This window comes from Syngnathoides biaculeatus, chromosome 8 (assembly GCF_019802595.1).
Source record: "Syngnathoides biaculeatus isolate LvHL_M chromosome 8, ASM1980259v1, whole genome shotgun sequence".
NCBI classification, from domain to species: Eukaryota; Metazoa; Chordata; class Actinopteri; order Syngnathiformes; family Syngnathidae; genus Syngnathoides; species Syngnathoides biaculeatus.
The window spans coordinates 13,448,402-13,476,247 of NC_084647.1; the positions used below are offsets into that span (position 1 = coordinate 13,448,402).

At 42.6% G+C, this 27,846-nt stretch overlaps 1 protein-coding gene across 10 annotated transcripts in view; it reads left to right on the forward strand.

The window, feature by feature from the left end:
* Nucleotides 1-27,489, forward strand: part of clmpb (CXADR like membrane protein b) — a 72,280-nt gene extending 44,791 nt beyond the window's left edge. For 5 of the 10 annotated variants that reach the window (XM_061827365.1, XM_061827373.1, XM_061827363.1 and 2 more), the window contains 6 exons: nt 12,639-12,790; nt 17,617-17,815; nt 21,276-21,443; nt 22,819-22,941; nt 23,648-23,789; nt 24,205-27,489. In XM_061827365.1, coding sequence (XP_061683349.1) covers nt 12,639-12,790; nt 17,617-17,815; nt 21,276-21,443; nt 22,819-22,941; nt 23,648-23,789; nt 24,205-24,541 — 1,121 coding nt within the window. In that variant the 3' untranslated portion in view covers nt 24,542-27,489. The other 5 variants (XM_061827367.1, XM_061827369.1, XM_061827372.1 and 2 more) reach the window with 5 other exon arrangements.
* Nucleotides 27,490-27,846: the final 357 nt, after the last annotated feature.

Below are 27,846 nucleotides of genomic sequence, written 5' to 3' on the forward strand. Positions count from 1 at the left end.
TGTCCTTCTCAGAGCCACAATACGCCGCCCTGGCCCAGCTCGTGCCTCGCCTCATTTTAATCAGGCTTTGGGGAGTGAAATATGGGTCCTGTGAGCAGGCTGTGTCAGAACTTTGTTCATCTGGTTTCAATCTTCTCTCCGCCCTTGCGATGAGGCCTTGTGGACATTCCTTTTCGAGACTCTGGAGATGTGTGTGCTAGTGTGTGTGCACACGTGCTACGAGTGCTCAAAGGCCAAGCGTATATGTTTGGAGGAGTTTGTCATTCTCTCTGGAAGTGTGAGTTTATTCTACTGAGGATAAGAAAAAAAAATAATCACATTAACTACATATGCACTGATTAACAAATGTACTGGGCAACCCCTGCCTGCCAGTGATTATTCAGCAGTCTCTTTTATCTGTGATTATAGCATTGTTTTCTGAAGACTACCAATCCATTCAATGTAAATGTCTTAAATTTCGAATTCCACAATTGTTTTGGTGAAAGAAATGTGAAAATAATGAAGAAATGCATTCCAATGCAAATCTAATAATGCTGTGAACTATCGCTTTTTGCTTCTATCTTCTGGCCTCTTAGGGCCTTAAGAATTCAATAAAAACAAAGATGTGAGTTTTTGAACAATAATTGTAAATAAGCAAACAATTTAAACAGCAATCAAATAATCTGTAAGCCATTTATTTTGAAGCCTAATATTTTAAGATGAACTTTAAATGTTATTAAATTGTTTTCACTTCACATTTTTAAGGACTGGGATTCAAATCCCGGCCCCGCCTGTGTGGAGTTTGCAAGTTTCTTCCGCTGCCTGCATGGGTTTTCTTCGGGCACTCCAGTTTCATCCCACATCCCAAAAATATGCATTCATTGAAGACTCTAAATTGCCCCTAGGTGTGATTGTGAGTGCGCCTGCTGTCTGTCTCCATGTGCCCTGCAATTGGCTGGCCACCAGTTCAGGGTGTACGCTGCCTCCTGCCTGATGACAGCTGGGATTGACTCCAGCACTCCCGTGACCCTTGCGACGATAAACGGCTCAGAATATGGAGGTCCATCATAAACATAATTGCAGGGATCTATTACTCACAATTTTTCTGTATTCATGACAGGGCTCCGTCCCTATCCTCAGCAAATAGTGTGTTTAACTCATTCTTTCAAAAAGATCAAAACTGGTCATGTGTAAAAGCCATCCTTCCATTTATCCGCTCATCCTCACAAGCATCCCATGAGTGCTGAAACTAATCCCAGCTATCTTCGGTTGAGCGGCACAGTACACCTTAAACTGGTTACCTGTCAGTCGCGGGGCACATATGGACAACCAATTAACTAACTATTAACTAACAATTAATATTCACACTTATGACACCTATCATATTTTTGGAGTTTGGTCAGAAACTGGAGTACCCGGTGTAAACCCACGCAGTGACGGGGAGAGTATGCAAACTCCACACAGGCAACGCAGCGATTTGCACTCCGGTCCTCAGAATGGTGAGGTCGATGTGCTAACTAGCAGTCCACCATGCCTCCAATATGTAAGATTTCAATTTTTTTTAATGAATTGCTCAAGAATCAAAGCTTCTGAGGGAATTATAAAAGTCTCATTCAGTCACCTGTACTTCCTCTCTGCAATTCACAAGATACATCACACTCCCCTTGTGATCTATATTTGTTCCCCATACGTCTTGCAGGTGAATAAACGAGTGTCTGACGTGAATGGGCTACACAAAAGGACAGCTGGTGTTTGGTTCCATTAGCCCTCCTAAATGAGTCAAGGTGATGCCTTTCCTGGAAGCTTCGCCGCCTAGTTTGACCTCCATAGCCATCACGTAGGCACTTCCACCGTGTCAGCTGGCCCACCAGCCAACGTCTCTCAGTACACTGCTGCCAAAACACACATGGCATCCGCTCACCTCTGGGGAAATGGTACACCCATCATTCGGTTCTTCCCAGATAGATTGGTTAGCTCTTTGTCCTCCACAGCTGCAGTCTGGCACAGCTGTAACAAAAGAATATTCATATTCCTGCGAAAGGCTATGTTGTTATTACCCCCGCCCCCCCTTACTGATTTAGTGATATGAAACGTCATGTGTGCCATTAAATGGATGACGTCGTTAATATGTCATTGATGCGGAGAGCGGCAGAGCTGGGCGGATGGAGAGGGGGAGTCGGCGTCCCGTCTGTTTTCAATTAGCCGCTGAAATGTTCAACATGGGAGCTGCTCTGCCGTATTCTGTTCCTTCTCTCGCTTGGATGCAGGGAAGTGAATTAGAGATTCAGCTGAGATAGGCTTCACTGTCCAAGCCCAGGTCAACTCAGATATTGGAGAGTGACGAATAATCGCACCGACCTATGTAACGGAATCATATCCATGTTTTCGAAGACGTGAAGAAGAATGATTGTTGCTGTCAAATGAAACAGATGGACAGTATTATTTTAGGGGGAGGATTTTCAGTTGAAATGAAACATCACAAAATTGATTGGGGATGTATGTTTTTCATTGGACGATGAAAAATAATCACACTGACATCAATAATGGAATTGTATCCATGTGTGGAAAGAGACGAGAAGGGCTGGAGAAGAATGGTTGTCAAATGTAACACATGCATCTCCCAAAAAAATTGTGTCGGTCAGTTTTGCAACTAACTTTATATTGTCCAAGTTTGACATACTTGTCAAAATGATGACAATATATGTCATGAACAAAAGTATTTTGGAAACCTGTGATTTTAGTCCAGCTCAGGACAAATGGGCTACATTCAACAGATGCAAAGACCATAAATGGGGTCACGTTTCGGCTACTTGACTGGCTGTGGTTCTCGTTATTATAGTAGGGCAGGTTTTTATGAGGATACCTACAAGTGTGACAAGCACTCTGCCTGCTATTGCACTTCTTGTTCATTATGTTTTACCAAATGTAGTCTTCTGTGGTCTTTAGGTAGGCTGTTCGACTCCACTCAAAATGGAGTATTGTGTTCCACGTCATAAATCAGGGATTTATTACCTTCATAGCACATGAGGTGGTGAGAATTCAAACCTTTCATTTATCTCCCGAAACTGTGAAGCAACCATCACAAGCGGGAATGTGGGTGAAAACGCAACCTTCCACTTCCTGTGGTCTTACACCTAGTCAGCTCGATTTTCAACCTAATAGACAAAAAGAAAAACAAAATTGCATATTGCAGCAAAACGGACTTGGCAGCGCAAAAGCTTATTCAGTATTGATCCTCTGAGGTCAGTGCCCATGTCTCTGTGTGCCAACAATGTGAGAGGGTTTCACTCTCACGCTTGCCAGCCACAAATTCTGATTAGAAGGCATAAATTGTGTGTGGGAAGGAGGGGGGGGGGGGTGTATCAAGAAGCTGCCTCACGTCATGATCTCCACTTTACCTGAGGAGGAAAGTTGTTTGCATGAGCTCTTGTGAGTACGGAAGTTGAGATCAAGCCATCTGTCCCGCATCTCACCAGCAGCACTTTGCTAATGTACAAAAATATATACCGACGCCCAACAGGATACATTTAAGATGATCAGCAGCAGGCAAAGCTCTCTTAATGAATACTGTTCACTCTGCTTTGCACTGTACCATCTGTTAGGCAAATATGGGCGAACAAAAAAAAATGATAATTCTGCAAAAGGGCAACTTTTCTCTGAGTTTAAAAGTTGCACACTGTGGCTTTTGTTCCTGCAACAGCAACGTGACGAATATTTTCCTTTATTCTTCGACCCTCGCCAACAAAAATAACTTCATGCCACTCAGACCGAAAAATAAGCTCAGCTGTGGGACAAAGCCTCATTGAATACTTAGGAATACAGAAAATACACCGAGCAGGAATGTTCTGTTGGGAAAGGGAAACCACATTTGATATATGTCTTAAAAATATTCCTTTCATGGGATATGGATATGTTTTGGTAAAAATAGCTGATTTGAAACGAAGCGCATATTATTATTATTCTCCGCTCTTTAACACATACCAAAGTCTGTTTCATTTGTAAAAACATATATATGTATATATGGGTTTTTTTTAGCTTTAATAGGTAAAAATATTTTCATAGTTTCATGTGTGACATACAGGAGATTCCATGCTTTTCCATTGTCTCAGACTCATCGTGAAACACATCAAATAAGCAGATGTGGCGTCGGGTTTAGGCCGCCTATTACTGCAGAAATGCATAAAAAAAGAAGGTCGGCATCAGTGCTTCATGAAAGTGAGGCACGTTATCTGCTGGAAAATGGACCGCTTGAGAGCTTGCCAATCATGCAGACACATTGACGGGAGGAAGAATAGCGTGACACAAAGATTTAAACTGATGTGATTGTGGCCAGTGTGACCACAATGGTCAGTACAATCAAAAGTTTACATGTATTTTAACTAATTAGATGGAAATGTGTGGGAAAGGTGTTTGAATTCTAAAGAAACCACCAAAAGAAGAAATGAAGAAAGTGGGGGGGGGGTACAATAAATTTGCTTAAATTAAAAGACGTTGTAGCATGACAAAAATAAAGATGGCACTTTAATGCATTTAATGAGAATAATGGTAATATTTTGAGAAAAAGTCCCTCTTCTGTGAAAAAAATCCAATCCATTTTTTTCTTTAAAAGAACATACTTCAGCGAATTAAATGTATTCTTTTATGCTTGTGATATTGTGACATTTTCTTCTACTACTTTTTTATTACCATTTTTATCTGAAAATGAATGAATCCCATTTATTGTTATTACCAATTCAGGTTGGTAAAAATGGTTCAAAAATGGCTTCACTTCAGATTTTTACATCAGCTGTTCCGCCAAATAATTTAGCTAGTTAAGATAGTGTTGTTGTACTAAACATCAAAGTATTGAGTAAAGTCAGCATGAAAGAAATATATATTTTTTTTAAATCACTAAAGTCACATCCAACAAAATAGCTTGAATTCAAATGATTAAAGGTTCTGTAGAATCAAAGAAACAGTGTTGTTTTCCTAAAATGGTTCTCAATTCTGTTTTTGGACCATTTAAATAAACGCTTAGGCAAAAGAAGGGAGGGGGAAAAAAACTAAAAGCAGAAGATTAATGGAGCTGCTGTTGCATTATGGACAGCTACACCCAAGGGTGTGGAAGGTTCCAGCAGATACTGCGCTGATACATTGTGGATTGCACTGTAAGCAACTTTTACTGCCCTTCCATCCTATGGGCAATGGTGTAATTAACTTCCCCTCGCCATATTATTCCTGCTCCCCTAATATGCAAAGAGAAAAAAAGCTGAATACTTGGGGCGGAATAAAAATGGCTGTCGTGGAACTAATTTTGTCTCCGGTTTGGGAACGCGCCGATGGGATGGCGTCCTTCTCGTGCAACATTTCAGCAATGCTAATGAATGCACAAGATGAACAACATTATTCAGGCCTCTGAGGTTTTTCGTCGCCGCCTTTTTCCCCCCTTTCCCAGTGGTCTGTCTTGTCTTTTCCCTTTCACCTGCACCCCTTTCCTCCCATTTCAAGGGATTATCTTGAGAATGATTGCATTCCTTCTTTTCCACTCCAATCACACCTCTCAGAAATGTGTGGGCTAAGGTTAATATGAGGGGTAAAGCCTGCACTTGGAAGGTATTTTTTCACATCTTTCATATCTCTCTCTCACATGTATAATTTGAAAATTGTCTAAATTGTAACCTTGCGTGGTGAGATCCTTGATGGTACTTTATACCCTTGACATTTGACTTCTTGGAAACTTGGAAACATACTTGTTCCATTTTGACAGTGGAAAATGGAGGAACTGTGACTCAGACTGTGAGTCCAACGTGGTTACGTGTATCGGCAGGGTCAAAAAGGGACTCATCTGAGTATACTCCTAGGTTTGATCGGCAGCTTTTATAATGCAGTGTTTAAAGAAAATAAAGCAATTACGTCATGTCACGTCTATGTGACAGAGTATCCGCTAGAATGAAGGGCAAAGTTTATAAAACAGTGGTGAGGCCGGCCATGATGTACGGTTTAGAGACGGTGGCTCTGAAGAAATGACAGGAAGCAGAACTGGAGGTAGCAGAAATGAAGATGCTGAGGTTCTCGCTTGGTGTAAACAGGTGGGATAGGTTTAGAAATGAGCTGATTAGAGGGACAGCCAAAGATGGATGTTTTGGAGACAAGGTTAGAGAAAGAAGACTTCGGTGGTTTGGACATGTTCAGAGGCGGGAGAGGGAGTATATTGGTAAAAGGGTGCTGAGGGTGGAGCTGCCAGGCAAAAGAGAGAGAGGAAGACCAAAGAAAAGGTGGATTGATGTTGTGAGGGAAGACATGAGGACAGTTGGTGTGAGAGAGGAGGATGCATGAGATAGGCTTAGATGGAAAAAGATGACACGCTGTGGCGACCCCTAATCGGGACAACCCAAAAGAAAAAGAAGAAAGTAATTACGTCATGAGACTTGTGAGATTTCTTTCTGAAAATAAGGTAAGAAAAGATAAGTTGTGATTCACACTTGTTATAGAAAAATTCTGAAAATCTCCACCTAAATTATCGCAATGACAAAAACATTTTACTTGAAATTCTACTTCAGCCTCAGAGGCTTCACTATAGTCCCAAGAACATGACGATAACGTCCGTATAGTTTTGTACAACTATTGCTGACCTAGTGTCGGGCAGATTTTAAGACCTGAGCCAATGAAAGAGTCAATTTCTAAAGCAACTAGTGGACTGCATGCAAAACATCTATGTATTTAAATGATGCACAGTAACAGAGTACGTTTAAAACAATTAGCCATTTAGAAGCGATAATTAATAAAAGCAGAGCCCGGATGAAATGGGAGAAGTCTTACAGAATGAGCATGCGGGTTGTTTTTGCACTGCGGAGTAACAACTGGAGGCAGCCTGCTGTCTGCTGAGACATCTAAAGACTTTTCTGCCTTTCAAGCAACACTGTCTGAAATCCCGCGAAGATAACGAGAGAGAGAGAGAGAGAGAGAATAATGTAAGATGTAACTTGCAGCCACGATGGTGGTATTTATAGGCCCTAATGTTTGCCCTTTGAATCTCTAATTTAGGTCATGCTTGACTTTTGATAAAGGCAGCCTTTACAAATGTCTTCCCTTTCCTAACAAGCATAAAGGTGCTGTTGGAAGGAGAAGGGGAAAGTGAGTGAGTCGTGCAAGTGTGACTGTGACAGCTGCAGTCGAACTCACGGAGTACAATAGCAAAGGCGCTGATTTTACCCCAACGTTTCCATTATGCAGATCAGCGGGAAGTGTCTTTCTGACATGTTCACCCCCTCCGTAAGTGTTGTCACGCATGAAGCCCTCGCCCCATTCTCCTTTTTGTGTATTTGCTAACCTGTGTCGAAATACTCCCTTTGTGATGGTGGAATTTTCCCTCCACACTTGTGACTTTCAAAAGGTCTGCAGCGAGTCAGGCATTGCACCATCCGTCCTCCTCCCCTCCCGTCCCGTCCTGCACAGCTCACCCTCTTTGATGTACGAGACGAGCGCACCAGAGGTCACGAGCATTGGAGATGGCGAGGGCCGCATCCCCTCTGTGCTGACTGAGAGGATATGAGGCTTGACTTTAGGCAGTGTGAAAGATCCAGGCCTGCCCCGTCATTCCGTCTGTCTGTCTGTCTCTCTGGTCACACTATAATAAGATTGCAGGGCTCTTTGAGGCAGATTTACTGGAGCACAACTCCCCCTAGGGCCTATTCATAGAAGTCGGTTCCTCCCTTTTTTTCACCCTTTGTGTCCATTCCACTCTCTCTTTCTCTTTGCAGACCTTGTGTTTGAACCCCGTTTTTCTTTTGTTAATCATGACATGCTAGAGTAGTTTCCCGTCGTGCTGCAGGGACGTCCAAACCTCGGACTCGAATGGCAGCGCAAAGCTCAGCCATAGACATAGCTCAGGACGTGGAACCAACTAGGTCACAACTCTCTTCAACATTTAACTCCCTCCCGCAACATATCCGTATCCTTTTAGTTGACCTTTTACTTGTCCTCGTGGAATCTGATGAAGGCGTGAGAATTTATGAACATGACTCTGACTACATTACATCTGGCTTTAAACTCTTTTATAGTGTTGTGTATTACAGTTTTGACCCCTCTTGGTTGGTTTCTGCATTTTTTTAATTCGGTTTTGTAGATTAGATTAGCAGGATTACACATAAACATCTGTGTAAAAGCCGCAAGTGCCCACATTGAAACCCACATTGAAACACGAGATATTTACAAAAACGGTACACAGAGAGTTTAACACTAGCGCCGCCGTGTTAACGCTAACGCTAGCGCCACCAAGCTAACGGGGCTGGTTGGAAAAAAAAAACCTACTGGTAAAAATCACTGAGACATGGCAGTAACACGCTAGCGCAACGCTAACGGGGCCGGACCAGTAAAAGCCCCTTCCTTGGCACATATATACCACCGGTCTCCCTCTTACCTTTTCCGTTCAAGTGCCCCCTTGTGGCCGTTGGGAAAAAAATGCGCAAATTAGCCGCATCACCACATATACCGCAGGGTTGAAAGGATGTGAAAAAAGTCGCCACTTATAGCCCGTAAACTACAGTAATCTTGTGGGGTGAGGTGGGATATTTTCAGTTTGTAAAACCTTTTATTTCATGCTTAGTGCATAAACCCCCTTTTTTTTTCACAATGAATACAATTGCACTTCTGTAACATGTAATACTTTTTTTTTAACGATGTTTGTTTTAAACATGTTATTTCAATCTTGTTCGAGATCTGTGTTCTACTGAATGCTTTTGTGGTTGCAATGGATTTTACTGTAGCTTTCCAAGTGATTGCTGTTTCGAAAGCTGTCATACTTTGATATACTGTGTGTGCAAAGATGCCACAATGGGGAAATTCAGTATCAGTTGTTGTTGACATAAATGATGCAGTCCAGCAGTCCAAATGTCCCAGCTGCGTACACTATGAAAAAGCGAACAAACTCCCATCGAAGCGAGCTTATTTTGGCAGCGTGGCGTCGGTCACAAACACACCCCTCCCCACCATAAATAACTGGCAAACTGGAGAGAGGTGATTACGTACCAACCAAACCCCCCTCATTTCTCACTCTGACAAATAGTGTGATTTCTTTCTGTCACAAACCATTTTCGGCATCAACACTATGTGGATATTTTACAACGTGCACCTCCGCAGTCTAATGAGAGCCAATTTAAGGGCTGAATCAAAAATTCTCTCCCTCTCTATTTGCTGTCAGAGAGGTACTTATTGCCTCTATCATGGACATCAAGGAGGCTATGTTTTCATTCTGTTTGTTTTCTTCAGTGTTACTTTGTCAGCTTCTAATTATGCAACTAAGCTACTTCACCAGTTTTTCCACTAACAGTTTTGAGGACGTCCCCAGATCTGGATAATGGTTTGTTTTAATTTTGCAAGATATTGTAGGCTAGGGGTTGAAAACCTATGGCTCACGAGCCATATCTGGCTCTGTTGATGTTGCATATGGCTCGCAGAGGCCTCATCACTACATACTGTACAATGTCATTTCTGTCACGTAGGCAATGCAAATGAGCAGGAACAGTTTGTCCTCGCGAGGGTGGCGTAGTTCACCACAGCAGTCGATGTGCGCAGGCGCAGAAGGGTCCAACGCAGAGCAGGTAGTAACAACTAATCGTGCAAATGATCGCTCAAAGAAGAAAAGATAGGGAGTTCCACAGTTTTCGACAAAACTGGACAGCCATGAAAATCATACGTTTCGATACAGATTGTGAATTGTGTTGGATTTTGCAAGCCTGTTAATGTTACGGGTGGCCAATATAATTTTTACATGATCACGAAGGGGCTGTCTTTACCTTCCTTGTTTGTGGGACTGTTGAAAAGTCGGTTCAGGGAAATTGTTTTATAGTGTGTTGTGCTTGAAAAAGATTAGAGTGCCCCCCTCCCCCCACTCTATCTGGTCAACCGTGCCATATCTACTGGGAGACTTCCGGATTTACAGAGCCTACAGTCGGAGCAGTTGAGAAGGAGGTGGGAGGTGAAAAGGGCGCACAGAGGGCTCTTATCAACCCTTTGGCACACTGCAGGATTTTGCACTGAGTATCTGACATGCTTGAGTGATTCCAGAGACTGAGGAGTCAAGGGAAGACATTGGACATAGCATCAAGACCCACCACCAACCATTAACCTCTCCCGTGAAGTTTAAGCCACCAAACACTCATGAATCCAAATCCTTGAAACATTGGAACCTGAAAGAGGAATGACAATGCATCAAAAAGTCGTAGACATCTCCACTGGTAATCAATGTCCCATATTTTTCTGCTGACTGGTGATTTAAAGGTCCAATAACAGCAGGACATCAAAAACAGTTCCTGTCAAAGGGAGACAAAAAAAAATGTCTATGCTGTCAAGTATTCTTTCTCTTTTCATCTGACTTGACAGTGACTGTACTGGGGGGAAAAAAAGAAACAGAGATGCAACAAAACTCAAAGAACTGCTGAAAGCAGGCAAATGATGGCACGCGCATGCTTGAAAAAGCTGTTTATGGACGGCTGCTCTTTCCCTTTTGTGTCCTGCGTCAGCGCTGACACTTTGGCTTCACAGCCCTGGGCTGACATTTTCATTGGCCCAGAGCTCACTTGTGGGACCGCTCGGAAGGACCTGCTGTGTTAGGATGGACCGGGAAACCAGTGGACAGGTGCCCACTTGGCGCTGATGCAGTCTCGGACCACATTGTCTCTCGCCATAACATTTGACAGTATAAACACATTTACACCGAGCGCTTTCCTTTCTCGAGTGACAGTAGGTGCAGCATCTCTGTAAGAAGTGTGATATCTTCATTCTTTGACTTTAGTGACAAGTTGAACCCACGCTATTGTGCCACAATCCTGTCACAATTCCCAAGCTTGTGCAATTCTCGAGTTACCGCCAATAAAACCGTCCAGCAAAAGAAGCTCGATCCCAAATTGTACCATGGGGAAAAAGAGGATGTGCTTCATGGAAACATGGATTTGTTGAACTCCGCTCACTTTTACAACTTTTGGTGCAGAAATGGGGACAAAGCAAAAGAGAAAAGGGGTCTGCATCTTCGTGCTTTGTAAGGAGTTCGGTCCACAGAGCAAAATGTTAAAGACGTAGCACAAAGTTGAAAGCAGGAGGGACGATTATTCAGCATTATAATGAATAATATAGACAAGATATACAACGTGGGACCGAATGATCGTGAGCGAGGCTGGATAATGTTATTTTCAGAGCTTACAAACCCCACAAGCTGTTGAGTCACACCGCAATTAAATTAAAAGCAGGTAGTTAAGTTAAATGTTGAAGGGCCAAAAATATCTGGACACATTTTAGTGTGCAAGCCCGCTGGAGCTCTGCAGTATTTTCATGTTTGAAGCAGGTGGTGGGAGTCCACTATTCTCAGCAATGGGACAAATCCTCAGGATTGCGCGCACACAACTTTTAAAAACCTCCGTGACGCCCCTGGCTAATTCCACTCAAGCCCACCATGGGGTCCAATGTACTCTGGTGTATTTGAACCGCTGCTCCCCTTTCAGAGACTTGGGATGCGACAGTCCCTGCCCTGAGTCACTCGTTAAAAACACACACCCAATCATGTAGTTATAGCTATATGTGTTTTTTTATTATTTTGTTTACTGCAACGTGAGCACTTAACAGAGTGGCCTGGGGTTTGTTTTGTTATTTATTTAGGACTTAGGTTTAATGTAGTCCTAAGATTTTATCAAATTAACAGGGAAGAAGATTTTGCAGTTTTATTTCGGCCATGTGTTATTCAGATGTCAGGCTGATGTCAGATGAGCACGGGAGCTAAAGTTATATCATAAATGTAGATAGGAGCTGTCATACAATATGATGGAGTTCAAGTGTTTTTGTTGATGATTCTTGGAAAGCAATTAGCGCAATGATCATCAGTTATTTGGATCTTTGGCTAATTCATTCATTCATGTAGTCTTTTGTGATTGAGGGTTTTTTTCTCCATAATATCCATCCATCCATTTTCTTCACCGCTTATCCTCACGAGGGTCGGCATTTTGAGAGCAAGTGATAGCATGTATGTATTAGTGTTGGCAAAAAGCCCCCCCAAAATGAAATGATGAATGGTTTGTACACCTTTGTTGTATTAAAGTAAAAAACGAGATTGTCATAAACAGAGCAACCAATGAATTTTTTTTTTTTTTTTTTGACTACCTGTCCGCGACACACCCTCGATGGGTCGGTGACTCAAATTGAAAATCGCCAGTTGAAAATCCCTGTAGAACAATGATCTTATTATTCATGAGATGGGTTAGATGTTTTTTTATTCAAATGTGACATTATATTGTTCCTAAAAATTGTGCTCAAATTCAGAATTGGACCTCAGAGCCATGTACTCCTGTAGTCTCTTCCACTCACTGGCTTGATTTTTATCTTTTGACCTTGCCTTTTGGGAGGTTAGAACTGTATGTTGAAGTTGATAACATTTCAGTGAACGGCAATAGAAAAATAAAATGAAATTATACCTTTTTGTTGCAACACTACTTACAAGAGAATCGAAAAACAATTCCACTTTGTCATCTTTTTCCACATTTCATCTCCCAGACAATCGTTGATCTGTGCTCCCAAGTCTGTTTCTTTCCTCTCACTGCAGGCTTCTTTATCTAATTTACAACATCCGTCACATGTCTTCAGTTCGGTCGGCGCTCAATGACATTTGTCTCTTCGGTTTCTTTCTCTACCCCCAGTCCTCCTCAGTCCGCTGTCAGGAGGTGCCCAGACCGAGATGAAGAAGGTAGTCGGGGACAACGCCACATTGCCATGCCACCACCAGTTCCAATCATCCGGCTCGATTGATATTGAGTGGCTCCTGCAGAAACCAAACTCCAAACAGAAAGTGGTGAGAAGAGATGTTTATTATCTTTTACTGTTGTCAAAATGAGTGCAATCATCCTTTTTTTTTTAGTACTGGCACATTTGCATTTGAGCTCATAATCGCACCCAAAATAATGCGAACATGCTTATAACTAAAATGGAAGTGATTACAGTTTATTATACAGTGTATGGTGAGAAACTGAAGGATAATAATGTCCGTATCATGAATGTACATTAGCAATCTGAATTATTATATGCAGAACGATAGAGATATACATTTAATACAAGACAGAAACGACATTATGTAAAGAACATTGAGGATAAATGGCTTCAAAAGAAGCTCCATTTAATTTCTAGCATAGAACACCAGACACCTTCCGGCAACTGTTCCAACCCATCCAAATGCTGTCTGCAGGCAGTAATTTCAATTACGTTGTTGTTGGACATTTTGTCTTGTGCTGCAAAACTTGATCTGTTGCTGACATTATAAATTAAATAATACACGACACATTCTACACTCATGATAGTCTTTAGGCCACATTACAACACGCCCAAATAGGCTGACAAAGCAACATCCTCCTTCACATGAGGAAGATGCAATGCCATGTTGTGTTTTCACGCAAAGTTGAAATCTATGCATTGCGTTAACTTGCCGCTATGAGGCTGGAAGCGCCTGATTACGTAGACATCAGTGCTTTGTCATGCTTTTAATAGGAATTTGGCCCTTGCAGCACATTGGCGGCGTTACCGTCATTGTGACCATGAGCTTGACTTCAATTTTAGGGTGAAGTTGCTCAGGTGTATAAGTAAACAGTCTCCATGCAATGTAGTTGTAAATGTGGCCTTCATCTGCCGACCTTAATCTTCAAAGCTTGCATTTTTGATTGTCAACGATCGCCAGGAATATAAAAGCTACTATTCCATTCATGTACAGCACCTCCATGTAAATGGCATACGACGCAATGCCAAGTGTTATTTTTATTTAATCCTACAAAATGTTGCTTTATGTATGTACCGTATTTTCCACACTATAAGACGCACCTAAAAGCCTTTAATTTTCTCAAAAGCCTTTGGTGCAGCTCCATCTAATGGATGCACATGTAACGTACAACGTAACCCCAGCCTCTACTGTAGCGTCTATTCTATGCGCCTTATAATCCGCTGCGCCTTATACATGGAAAAATGTTTTAAAATTGGCCATTCATTGAAGCTGGGCCTTATAATGCGGTGAACCTCATAGTGCGGAAAATAAGGTACTTAATTTTTTATTTTCATTTTTCAAATAAGCATTGCCTATGAGGAAACTGGCAAGTTGGCACACTCGTGACATCACTTCTGAGATTATCAGCCAATATGGATGTGCCAATACACTCAAAAATGTTGCAATAAAAGTGCAATAAATCTCCATAGAGGTGTACTTTTCCCAGCTAATTCAATTCCTTCCTCTCAATTATATCATACGATACAGAAATGTTTTTTGCCAGTGTCCCTTGGAACAAACTTTCTCCGTCGTAGGGTTATAAACTTTGTTGAGACAAAATGAACATAGCATCTGCGTGTCAAATCTCACTAGCTGTCTGGTAGAGGAAAGTGATATCTTATATTCTCCATTTGGAAGTCGTTTGTTTGTGTCCTGGTGCGTTAGCACATGGGAGTGCAACACAGCGACACAGAAAAGAGCAGGAAGAGGACGGGAAGAAGGGAAGGGAGCATCTGTCTGAAGCTTTCATGATTCAGAGGGGGTGGGCCGCTACAATGCAATGAATATTTAACGGGAAGATAACATTGAAGGCGCCATTAATTAAAATCAAACATCTGAAAATTTGATTAGGTTGAAGAGAGTGCGCCTGTAGCCCAATGAATAAATCATTCTTTTGTACTGTCAGAGAGAGAGTGTGCGTCTTGCAACATTAAGCCCCTCTCAGCTATTGTGTAGGCAACGTTTGTTCAGATCCATGAGAGGCCAGACCGCAGGTTCTAGGTCAAGCTGTCATCACTAAAATAGGGTCCCCGATCACAATATCAGGTACACCTTCAGAACCGAATAAAATTCATTAAAAGATCTCGATCTTTTTTTCGTTTTTCGTTTTTACATCTGTATCTAATCAACTGTTTGGTAATAGTCCCAGTAGGTGTTAAATTTACACTCTGCCTTCCGACGCAAACTTTCTGACACCGAGGTCTCATTTAGCAAGTGCATCTCCAAGGGCACACCCATGTTGTGTGGGTATGTCTATCTTGGCAGCGTCTGGTTAGAGAGTCTGCCTCACAGTTCTGGGGACTGGGGTTCAAATCCCCAGCTCGGCCCTGTGGAGTTTACATGTTATCCTCGTGCCTTCTCCGGGCACTCTGGTTTCCTCCCACATCCCAAAAACATGCATGTTAGCTTCATTGAAGACTCTAAATTGCCTTTAGGTGTCGATGAGAGTCTGTTGGTTGCTTTTTTTTTTTTTATATGTTCCCTGCGATTACCCGATAACCAGTTGAGGGTGTACCCCGCCTCTTACTCGATAGCTGGGATAGGCTCCAGTACTCCCAGAACCCTAGTGAGGATAATCGGCTCAGAAAATGGAGACCGTGACAGATGATACATTTTGTTTTTGTGGGACTGTAGCACTGTAATGTACAGTATTGTCAATGACCATTCATGCGACGAGCCTGACTTTTTTTTTTGGGGGGGGGGTGGATTTGGTGGATGTAGGGGTCAGTTCGTCACCTGTGGTCACGGCAGGTGGCGCCTGTTTGGTCACCAGTGATGCGCTGTGGCACCAGCACTTAGCGGGCCCCATCTGCAGGCTCTCATTCGCCCTGAGTAATGGGCCACTGTGACAGCTGTGTTTGTATTTGTGAGCATGCATGCAGCCAGACAGAGGCTCACAGATATACGGTAGATAGAGATGCAGAGAAAGAACTCATCGCTTTTCTTTTCAACAGCCCCAACTTTGAACTGTATAACAGTTCAGTTCTGAAAGCATAACAACGACACTTTTAGTCATACTGTATTAATGTTGCTTTGTTTATTTTGGGAAGATGTTACACACACAAGCAAACGCTTGCCATCTGATCCAGATTATAGCGCCCAAATGCTATTTACACCCTTACAAAAAACTGTTCTTTTTTTTTTTTGTTTTACTTCTATTCAAATCTCATGAGGAATTGTTCATCTGAGCCACTATTAATACTAATTTTCTACTTTTACCATTTTTACTAACCACTGTACCGCTTCTCTATTTTTACTAACTCAGGGTTTTTAATTCAAATAAAAATTGGCAGGAAACACACACACACCAAGTGAGTGCATTAAATAAAAAGGTCATTTTAATTTTATACTTAGTTGTAAAAGGATTCTCTGGATGTGGGAATGGAATAAGTCAGACATTTTATAAACGCTGTTAACATCCCGTCTTTTCCACTCGGGATAAAAATAATCTCAGTATCAGAATACTTTTTTATTATTTAGTCAATTTGGCTGTTCCGTGAAAATGTACATCACATTGGATAATGAAAATTTTACATAACTAGTTGGCTGTAACTGCAAGTTAGATATTTCTGCACTGAGAGACAATGTGAATGGCAGCAATCATTAGAAAATGGAAGAAGCTAAACATGACGGTAAATCTCATTCGGAGTGGAACCCCACGGAAGATATCACCTCGTGCGGTCTCAATGATCCTTAGAGTGGTAAGGAATCAGCCCAGGACTATATGACAGGACTTAGTTAATGACCTGAAGAGAGCTGGGACCACCGTTCCCAAGGTGACTGTCGGTAATACACTAAGACGTCACGGTTTGAAATCATGCATGGCAAGGAAGGTTCCCTGGCTTAAAACAGCACATGTCAAGGCCCATTTTAAGTTCGCCAATGACCATTTGGATGATACAGAGGAGTCATGGGTGAAGGTTTTGTGCTCAGATGAACCAAAATGGAATTTTGGTCATAATTCCACTGACCATTTTTGGAGAAAGGTGAATGATGAATTCCATCCCAAGAACGCCATCCCTACTGTAAAGCATGTGGGTGGTAGCATCATGCTTTGGGGGTGTTTTTCTGCACATGGGACTGGACGACTGCACTCTATTAAGGAGAGGATGACCGCGGCCATGTATTGAGATTTTGGGGAACAACCTCTTTCCCTCGGTTAGAGGATTGAAGATGGGTCGTGGCTGGGTCTTTCAACATGACTGTGACCCGAAGCACACAGCCAGGAAAACCAAGGAGTGGCTCCGTAAGAACCATATCAAGGTTCTGGCATGGCCTAGCAAGTTTTCAGACCTAAACCCAATAGAAAATCTTTAGAGGGAGCTGAAACTCTGTGTTTCTCCGCGACAGCCCAGAAACCTGTCTGATCTAGAAAAGGTCTGTATGGAGGAGTCGGCCGAAATCCCTCCTGCAGTGTATGCAAACATGGTGAACAACTACAGGAAACGTTTGACCTCTGTAATTGTAAACAAAGGCTACTGTACCAAATATTAACATTGGTTTTCTCAGGTGTTCAAATACTTATTTACATGGGTATCACACATATAAATCATCCATAAAAAAAAATCATACATTGTAATTTCTGGATTCTTGTTTTTAGATCATCTCTCACAGCGTGCATGCACCTACGATGAAAATTTCACGCCCCTCCATGATTTCTAAGTGGGAGAACTTGCAATTTAGCAGGGTGTTCAAATACTTATTTTCTTCACTGTAAGTGCAAGAAAAAATTAAAATGAGGAAATTTAATCTGTGGGCTTAATGTCGTTGGGCCAGTGGCTGGGGACCACTTAGCTAAATTTGGTTTCGAAGGTTTGAGCACAGTTGGCTAAGCAACATTAATGGCAGCCTCTGATGTGTTTCTCTTCTAGATCATTACGTTCTTCGGCGGCCACGTGTACACTAATGAGGGCACCGATGCCAGCCGCTTGTCCTTTGCCGGGGAGTACCTGGGTGGCGACGTCTCCCTGCTGATCAGTGACCTGCTGCTGACTGACTCTGGGGAGTACTACTGCAAGGTCAAGACTGGGGGGAAGTACCACTGGAGCCAAGTCAACCTCATTGTGCTGGGTAAGGGTCCGAACGCAGGCACACAGGCATTACAACCGCTACATGTACACACACACACCTCTTGAATGGGTCATTGCCCTCGCACATTTCTTCCGCCGTGCTGACTGCTCTAATGATTCAATTTGATTCAGACTGACTGATTGGGTTTTCTGTTAGCCTGTTAATGAGGTGCGACCAAAAACATGCGACTGAGTTATGATTTTGATTCTCAATAAATGTGACTTTGCACTCCATGCATTTGTGGCCTTTTGAGGAAAATGTGCTCTATAAGTTAGGTGAAATCTATAATTACAACTGCCTTCCCTTAAACCCCACATAAGCTTCTTAGGAAAATTATTTACACAAATTGTGTGTGTGGGTGTACGCGGGGCGGGGGCTGGATAGCTTGTTTTGGCCTCCTTAATCCTCAGCGAAGTCATAATTGTCTATTTCATCTCCCTATTTTGCATTCATTTCTATTTTCCCTCATTTGTCCAACAAGCTCCAGAGTTAGCACAGTGGAAATGTGCATCATTGCATGCTCAACGCCAAACAATTCCGAAGGACAAACGGCAAAAAAAAAAAAAAAAAAAAAAAGGGTGGCGAGCCTACCACTCAAGCCAGGCACAGAGTCCGGCGGGAAGAGCGAGATCATCTCAGTGACGGAAAAGCGAGCGATTTATTAAAACATCATGGGAGATTAGTTCGGCCCGCGGTTATTGGTTTTCTAATAGAACAGTCTGTTAATCCTCTCACTCTCATCTCGCTTCCATAAAGACATTTCAGTGAGTTAGTGCCTCCGTTTTTACAAATTGCCCTCAGCTTCCACGGTGACACTTTCGATTTTGAGAGGGACGGACATTTGCATTTGGCTCCCCGAGATAATAGCTTGATGCCAGGCAGGTTGTTTATGGGCCCTGCTGCCTGTGGATTGCGAATGCTCGTTTTTATGAGCCAGTTTCCGAAAACACACCTGATTGTGGATTTCAATTGTAGATTTACAGCAGCTTGCACCCATGAATTGTATATTTTTGTGAGCAGGGTCGTCGCATGTGCTTGTGCAGCTTTTTATTCCTGATTCAGTTACTTTAAGCTGACACTCCCGAAGCTGCAAGATTGGGGTTCAAATCTTCACTTTTGCCTTGAAGATATTTTCCCTATGCTTGCATGTTAGTTTTACTGAACAGTTGAGAAGAATTGTCAATCGGTGTGAGTTGTAGTTTGACTGTGAAACAGCTACTAACAAGTACTGCCAGACTTTTGAAGACCCATCAATAGATGTGTTGATAAATTATTTGGAGAATTGATAAGTTATTTTTCTAGAAATGAATTGAATAATTAGTTATTTGGAAAAGAGAAAAAAGCTTTTGACCTGTTGTCAAGCATTTTAAGTCACGTCAACAAACTCCTTGTAATATTCAGATGGGCTACCAACGCCTGCGTACAAGTCACCTGACGAGAATGCAACTTTTGGGACGTGCTGCAGCGCTGCAGACAATTTGCCACAGCCAAACGCACAAAAGACGACACTGCGACTACGGCAAAATAGAAAAAGGAGTGTTTAAAAATAGCTCGCCACTGATCTAAAAATACGCTGCTGGGATAGAAGCCAAGCTATTTTCGCTTTTTTTATAGCTCAGCAAAGCTGTCCGGTGCGTTTAAAAGGCAGAGAGGCAGCGCACGTTTCAGCAGCATCCAGCACTTCTCTTCTGTGGTTCTCTCTGTTCAGCTGCTCGACTGAAACCTTTGAGCTGTGGCGGGGAGGAAAAAATAGAAAATAACAGAATTCAGAGCCAGCTTAACAGACATTGAACAGGTCTCCATCAACTGTTTAAACAGTCGCAAACTGAGTCCCATGTTTGAACTTTATTTTCATCCATATGTTTATTGTTTATGTCTCACAAATATTCTGATCAACTCACAAGCCAGCCTAGAAAACCCACTCTGGGTTACTGCAATGAGCAAAATCTATGCAACAAAAAGTTATGTTTCGCTTTTAAGGTCTGCAAGCTTTTTAATATACGTACCAATTTTCTTTACCACTACATACATTGGCTTTATAGTCTTGATGCGCTCAAAAAAAAAATTACATTTCACAATAAGTCAGTTTTATTTGGTACATGTTCACATTTCACAGGTTTATAACAGTACAAGAGGTGTCAACATGGACCATAAACGGTGTTACGTTTTTTAAGTAGTTTCTGTTTTTCAAATGGCAAGAAGACTTGCCTGCTGGAGGTAATGGTTGACAAGTGATCTTAATTTTTAATTGCGGTTGAGGAGCACGGGTCAGTAATCAAACTTATACATACGTACATACATTTTCTTCGGTGCTTATCCTCACGAGGGTCGCGGGGTGCGCTGCAGCCTATCCCTGCTGTCAACAAGCAGGAGGCGGGGTACACACTGACCTGGTTGCCAGCCAATTGCAGGTCACATAGAGACAAACAGCCGCACTCAAAATCCCACCTAGGGGCAATTTAGAGTGTCCAATTAATATTGGATGTTTTTGGAATGTGGGAGGGAACCGGAGTGCCCGGAGGAAACCCACGCAGGAACAGGGAGAACATGTAAACTCCACACAGGCGGGTCCAGGATTGAACTGTGAGGCCAACGCGTTACCAGCTGATCCACCGTGCCGCCCTTATCGATATATTATGTACTAAATATTCGGGGGGGTCGGTGATCAATACTGTAGAAGGAGAAATATCATTTGTGTTGTGTTGCATGTAATAGGTCAGTGAGACTATGAACTATATGCAGTATAAATTGTTGTGAACTGATGCCTTGTAAAAACAGTGAGTTTTCTTATCAGAGGAAAATAAACAGGAGGTTATGAGTTAAAAAAAAAAAATAGGCACCTTTTTTAGTTTACAAATTATTACTTTTCTAGTACTACAGTAAACTAGTAACACTATCGGGCTTCGTTCTTTTGTATCATTGTATTTGTTATTCTTTAGTCACTATATGTAATTGCAAAATATATCAGGCACTTTTTGATCTTTTATGTCCTTACAATAAGTAGATACCTAATTTCTCCCACAGGAAATTTTTCGTTATTACAGTAATATTACCACTTTAATATTGCAAAGCTGGGCTCCAGCATTGTCATGTGAATGTTGCATATTTTCCGCCTTTCTTGTGCGTGTTTTCGGCTCCCTCCCACAATCAAAAAATATGTTAGGTTGGTCGAGCTCAGCCATGACCAGAATGAACCCAAACCCAATAGAAAATGGATGAATGGAATTGGGTGACGCACCATAGAATGTTTTATTTCCATTGATAAGCATAAATTTCTAGGTTTGGATATGAATGGTCACCCAAATCAAAAGTACAACTAAAGTGCAAACACGGGTTTTCTTCACAGATTCACATGAACACACGTTGACAATTTCAGCAAGCTTCTATTCATGCACTACTGCAAATATTGTGTTAATAATAAATATTTAAAGTATGAGTTGTTTTCATCCTGCTTTAACAGTGAAACCCTCCAAGCCAATATGTCGGATGGACGGCGACCTCCTGGAAGGCAGCGACGTCAAGCTGAGCTGCAAGTCCAGCGACGGTTCCGACCCCATCAACTACAAGTGGGAGCGAGTGCTAGACAAAGGGAAGAGCATTGGCAAACTGCCAAACCTGGCACTTATAGGTAAGGGGGGAAAAAAAATACGATAATTAGGCATTTGACCCCGCTGCATGCAAAGATGTGTAATAAGGATTCATTCTCATAATAGGAATTTTTACGTCCTTCATTTATCCAGTCAAGCGTTTTTTTTTAATCCTTGACATTATTATACAGTATGTGTCATATGTTACATCTCCATTTTCCATAAAGAGCTGTATAGTAATTAAAATCAGAAGTGAGTAGAGAAGCTGAATATTATACTTAAGTGAGAGTACTGTTACTTTAGAACAGGGGTGCTCAATGCGTCGATTGCAATCGACTGGTCGGCGTGCCAAAAAAAAAGAAAAGATGTCAGCCAATGTTCCCTCTAAACTGCGCGCGTGCGCAATTGTGCACTGCTGATGCAGTCTCTTCGCAGATATTCTGCGTTGCGCGCAAAAAATAAAAGTTAATCCAATGCAAATTGAAAGTATAGCATATAGCTATTCAGTTTGTGGCATTTTGCATTGTGATTCAATGAGTGAGGGATGACTGGTTGTTGCATCCAACGGCACAATTCACATGCGTACTGTAAAAAAGAAGAAGCCACTGGTTTCTTTTAGACAGCACGCGGAAATTTCTCCAATAACTGCTGCTCCACCACACTCCCCCCAACGACTCTTAAAGACGCACATTGATAATTACAAATGTCACAGTACTTACGCAGCCCGTCAATGTGTTTTATAATGACAGCGTCCACCACCGCTGCTTTAGTTAGCAACACAGTCTGGGCAACGTAGAGCAAAGATGAGCTAGACATGCTGCTTATGTTTACCTTGAATATTAATGGAGAGAAAGTTAAAAAAGAAATGCTGTTGTTTTAAGATGCAATGACTGTCAGAGTATGTGACTAATAAAAGAAAAAGTGGTTATACTAGACGAGATTTTCTCTTTTCCGAGTGGGAAAGGTCTGGTCTGAAGTCAAAGTAGAAAGTGCAGGATGAGATGGTGTGTCATTTTAAAATTCCTCCTAGGCACAGCCTGATCCAGGATGAGCGCACAGACAGTACAGTGCACAAAAAGCTAATTCTGTATTTTGAATTTGGGAGGCAACATAACATTAACCTTAAAACGGTTTGGGGAGCATCATCCATCATCCCCCACCCCCTGTCGATAGCTCACGAGAGGCTGGCTGCTTGAAAAGTAGATCTTGGGGTAAAAAAAAGTCTGGGCACCCCTGATTTGAAACAATTAATCGTTTCGTGTCTAGGTGGGCGGAGTCTCACCAGTTTGTTTTTGACATTTGGCATTAAATAGGTCTGTCGGATTTATTGCATACTCTTCCGACGTCATACCTACCTGAGTAGGCTACCACCTTTCACCACACCATAATGTGGACGTACTTGTCTGTGCTGTTCAGATCTGAAGAACCCTGAACTCATGACCCTGAGGAACCTCACCATGGACAGCACAGGGGTCTACAGGTGCACGGCCAGCAATGACGTGGGCGAGGAGAACTGCACCATTGAGGTCCCAATGCAGCGTGAGTGTTTGGGGGGGGGGGGGGCAAATCATTGTGGCATTCACCTCCACCTGTCACACTGACTGATGGCTGTTGTTGCAAACTGCAGATGGAATCGCATTCATTTCCTTTCTCTCTCCCCCCATACTTCCACACTTCCCCAATGCACCAGCACAAGGGACTGCACTGAACATACTGGTGGTTAGTGGTCGCCACCTTTGCTCCAGCACTAAAGTTTCAGTGTCACACTAATACATTTCAAGAGCGCCAGAGCAGTTGGGGGTCAGAAGTAAACAAATTGGCACGTCAGCTCAGAACTACCGGCCTTATTCCCTTAATGGTGCAATAAGTTCATTGTGTACAGCAAAGCAAAATTGCCAGTTTCTAATCAATTTGTTGAAGATTTGGCTGGTTGAGTTTTGTTTTCGTTTTTTTTTTTTTTTGGGGGGGGGGTGTTCTGGTTTGGCTTGGTTACCAGATTCAGTCAAAATGTTAGAAAAATGTCAGTATGAGTTACACTTTTATCAGGACTCAAAGACACTTTATTTTTTATTACACAGTCTCTGCTCAGTGACACCTAGTGGCGGTAAGTCGCATGTGCAGCCACAGCTCCCGTGGGTTAGTTTGATAGAAGTGCAGCGGCCATTCTGCCCCCAGCGGCCCCTCCGACCATCACGCAACATCCAAGTCATTCGTGGATCTAATGTAATCTGTTGTGTTTTTGCAGGTGTGAAGGATATGGGTAAGATGGCTGGCGCAGTCGTGGGAATTTCCCTGGGTGTGCTCATCGTCATATTAACCGTCTGGCTTGTCTTCAGAACAAAAGAGAAAAAGAAGTATGAGGAGGAGGAAACTCCAAATGAGATAAGGTTTGCGCTTCCTCCTTTTTGCTGGGACTACTTTACTTCGTGTCTGTGTCAAATTTTTGAGAATTGTGGGAACAAACTACATTTCCTCAAGTAGTCGCCGCTTTTCTAAAAGGCAATACCCCAATTAATTGTCGGGTGGGCAGATGCCAACTTTTTTCCCTGGAGTCACATTGCAATGTGATACAGCATGGAATATTTTCTATTTGTATACCAAGTGAGGAGTGGCAATGTGGCAACCGCTTGGGTGTGAGGTTGGTAACAACCCCCCAGCCATTACTTTATTTGTACTGTATTTCTTTCCTCATTATCCTTACAAATACAAAGGTCTGATGAGGACTGTATTCGATTTTGTCAGCTAGTGTACATGGAGCTTGACAATATTCTTCTTGTTCCTATGTGTTTGTCCACCCGACAGGGAGGACGCAGAGGCTCCCAAAGCCAAGCTGGTGAAGCCCAACTCGCTTTCCTCGTCCCGCTCCGGCAGCTCACGCTCAGGGGCCTCCTCCACCCAGTCGATGGTGCACAACAGCGCCCAGCGTGGCCACCGCCCCCGCCCACCTGCAGTTGCGGCGCTCAAGGAAAATGGACAACCTCCGGGTTTTCCTCAGTCCCCTCCAGCCTACAACACAGTGGTGCCGGCCAAGAACACCGAGCCCCCCACCACTCCCAAATTCAACTCCAGGAATATGTCTGGGCCGACACCGCCGACCCTCATGGTCCCTGCCCAGACCAAGGCCTTCCAGACTGTGTAGGACTGAAAGCTAACTCCTCCCTGCAGCCATGCCATGACTCCAATTCCTGCCCCCCCAACCCTGTACCCACTTCCCAAAGACTAAGACTCTACCATAAACAAAGAAATGCAACTAGTTAAAGGGATGTAATTAAAAATTCAATACTATAAGTCCAAAATTACTTCTAATGAATGCATACTAAAAAGGGAAAATATGAAATGCTTTCCCCCTACTGAATTATATAAAAGAAAATGTAAAAAAAAAAAAAAAAAAAAAAAAAAAGCTCAGAGAGAAGGCTCTGTTTGTGCCTTGCGACTCAAGGAAGAAAGCACTGCACCCGGCGAGCTGGACGGACGGCCTCGTCGAGTATTTGTCATATCACAATTTTAGGGATGTAACGGAGAAAAGGGGCAACAATCGGATAAAACACTCAAATGGATGATCGTAGACGTAGCCCCCCACACCCCTTCCACCAATGATACGTATGAGATGGAGACTGCAGATGTTTTCTTCTCCAGTGGGATGATGTCACTTTCCAGCACCTGACCCAAAACCACAGACTCCATTTGCCACCCATGGTTTGACCCAGTTGTGCCCCGTGCGTGCGGCCAGACACAGTATTTCAATGTGTATGTGTGTTTGTGAGTGAGCATTCGTGTACTTGTGAGTGCACCGTTCACCTCTCTTTTAAGGGAGGAATCCACCAGGAACCGACTTGGACTCACTCATCTGACTGATCAGCCCAATCTGCTTCACCACCAGCTGGGCAAACTTCAGGTATAAGGATGTAGCACTAACAAGTGGAGTGACATTAACCGAGTCTTCACCTCTTTTCTGGTACTGAATACCTTACTACTATTAAACACGTACCCGTGTATTAGGCCTATAGACACACCATGCTTTGATATAAGGAATAAGCAACTATTAACTCATCTGGAGTAATTTTTCGCCTTCTTTGTTTTATGTGTTTCTCTTTTTTTTTTCCGAACTGGTCGAATGGTTGACAGGCGGATTGGTTATCATAAGAAAGTGCCACCATTCCTTAAAATGGGTTATTGTTTTTGTCTTTATTTTTGTTGAACTGCTGCATTTCAGAAGTGAAACCAAAATGTGTTAACCATGAATGTGCGCTGAAGGGGGGAGCGAGGACGATGCCGTCGTTTTCATTGCAGTAAGTTACTGAATTCACAAGCGAATAGAATTCGTTTTCACTTCTACTACCTGCTTTCACTCTTCTAATAAGATGATGAAATTAATAACAAAGATGAATTGAGCTTTGTAATGTTTTATTATTTACGATTGTAATTGTGTGGGATCAACTGTACCATAATTTCCAGCCTACAGAGCGCACCTGGTTACAAGCCTCACAGAGCACATTTGTAGGGAAATACCATTTGGTAAATACATACGCCGCAACTGTGTAAAAGCCAGATGTGCCCACATTGAAACCCACATTGAAACATGGGATATTTACAAAAAAAGATGGTACACAGAAAGAGTTAAGTCGTGCTAGCGCTAAGACTAATAGGGTCGGTTAAAATAAAACTTACCGGTAAATATCACTGAGACACGCCACTAACACAGCGCTAACGCTAGCGCCGCACTAAAGCAAATGCTAACAGGGTCGGTTAAAATAAAACTTACCAGTAAATATCACTGAGACAGGCCACTAGCACAGCGCTAAAGCTAGCGCAGCGCTAATAGGGCTGGTAAAATTTACTTCCTCGGGACATATATTCCACCGGTCTCATTCTTACCTTTTCCAGGTTTGAAAGCGTGTGAAAAAAGCCGCGGCTTGTAGGCCGGAAATTACGGTAATTGATTTGATCAGAAGCAATTGATGACAGCTCGAAAACACATCGCATGAAATGAGAGGATGCGATGGGAAGCAAAGAAAGGAGTTCCTGGCAGATCATAGCACGCTGCTAAGACCTACGGGTAAAAATCATTTCCATAAAGAAAACCCACAGATATACAGAAGTGTAGACAAAAGATTTGCTACCTTGAGCACTCTGGACTACATAATCGCCATCATCATCGTAAATGTTTCCGAAAGGAATTTCCCCAGCAGTTTTTCGTGTTGCCGGATCTACTTTTTGGAGCGGCATGAGATTCATAGCGTTGCCAGGACGAGAGATGCCACTCTGTTGTTAGGATTGTCACAAAAAAAAGAAACAAAAAACAGTCCGCTAGTTCAGTAACTTTTCTGCCTCCGTGAGTTTCTTGCAGCCTCTGCTCTTGTCTCGCTTTCCTCCGACTTTCGACATTGCCATTCTTATTGATAATAACCCAAAGAAGAGATGAGGCTGGCGTTTTCAGGCATCATAGTGAAAACATAGTGAATTAAGCCCGATAAAGGGAATGAGAAGTATGATGACTTTGGTCGTAGAGTGTGTACGGTGTCATTGTCAGGACTCTGAATGGATCCATTATAACGGACCGCCACTCCGGCTGAATCAGCGGGTCCCACTTTGTTATTGGACCGTCTGCGCTATCAGCCAATGCCCCTTTTGTCACATAGTCACAGACCCAGTGCAGTTTGATTGAACGTTGCTTAAAATAGCGCAAGTAGCCTCTCTATCTAGTGTGCCTTTGCAATCCCTTCTTCCTTTGCACGCTTTCTTTCTCTGTCCTTATCTCCAGCACACCGTCTCACCGGCTGAGATCAATCGGGACGAATATCGATGCACTTCAATAAGTCGCGCCGAAAAAAAGAAAAAAGAAAAAGTTGAGGCATCCCTAAGGGGCGAGTCCGGAGCAGTGGAAAGTATCCGTTATGGTAGAGCAAGCCCGTGCCACGGGACGATGTATTGTACATTCTGTAACCAATATTGTTTTGCATTGTAAATACAGATAGATAAGCAGTATGCACATGATATCTATCATTTGACGTAATAGTTTCGGGTACATGAGGGGGGATTTGCTCCCTCCACCAGAGTCAAACGGAAAACCCAGAGGTGATATGAAAATGGGTTGTTTTGTGTTCTAAATGACACCCTTGAATGGAGAAGAAGCTAGAAAAATCAGCTTTTCAAATACTGCTACAAGCACGGATTGCATCCATCCTGCGATGGAGGTCATTGCTTGTGCTTTTGCCAGATTAACCAGGAATATGCCACGAATATCCTGTCCACTTTTTCGCGATATGCAGAACAGTTATATGGAACCTTCAAAGTCAAACGCCACGCTCTCAACTTTCAATTTGGTTTCATTTCAAAACATCTGGAAAGAGATTGAATTGATCTGTTCCAGAGTCAAACTATCGCCATGGTGCCTTCATCATTTACGGCACAGTAAATTAAGAAACATTTTAGCATCAGCATACA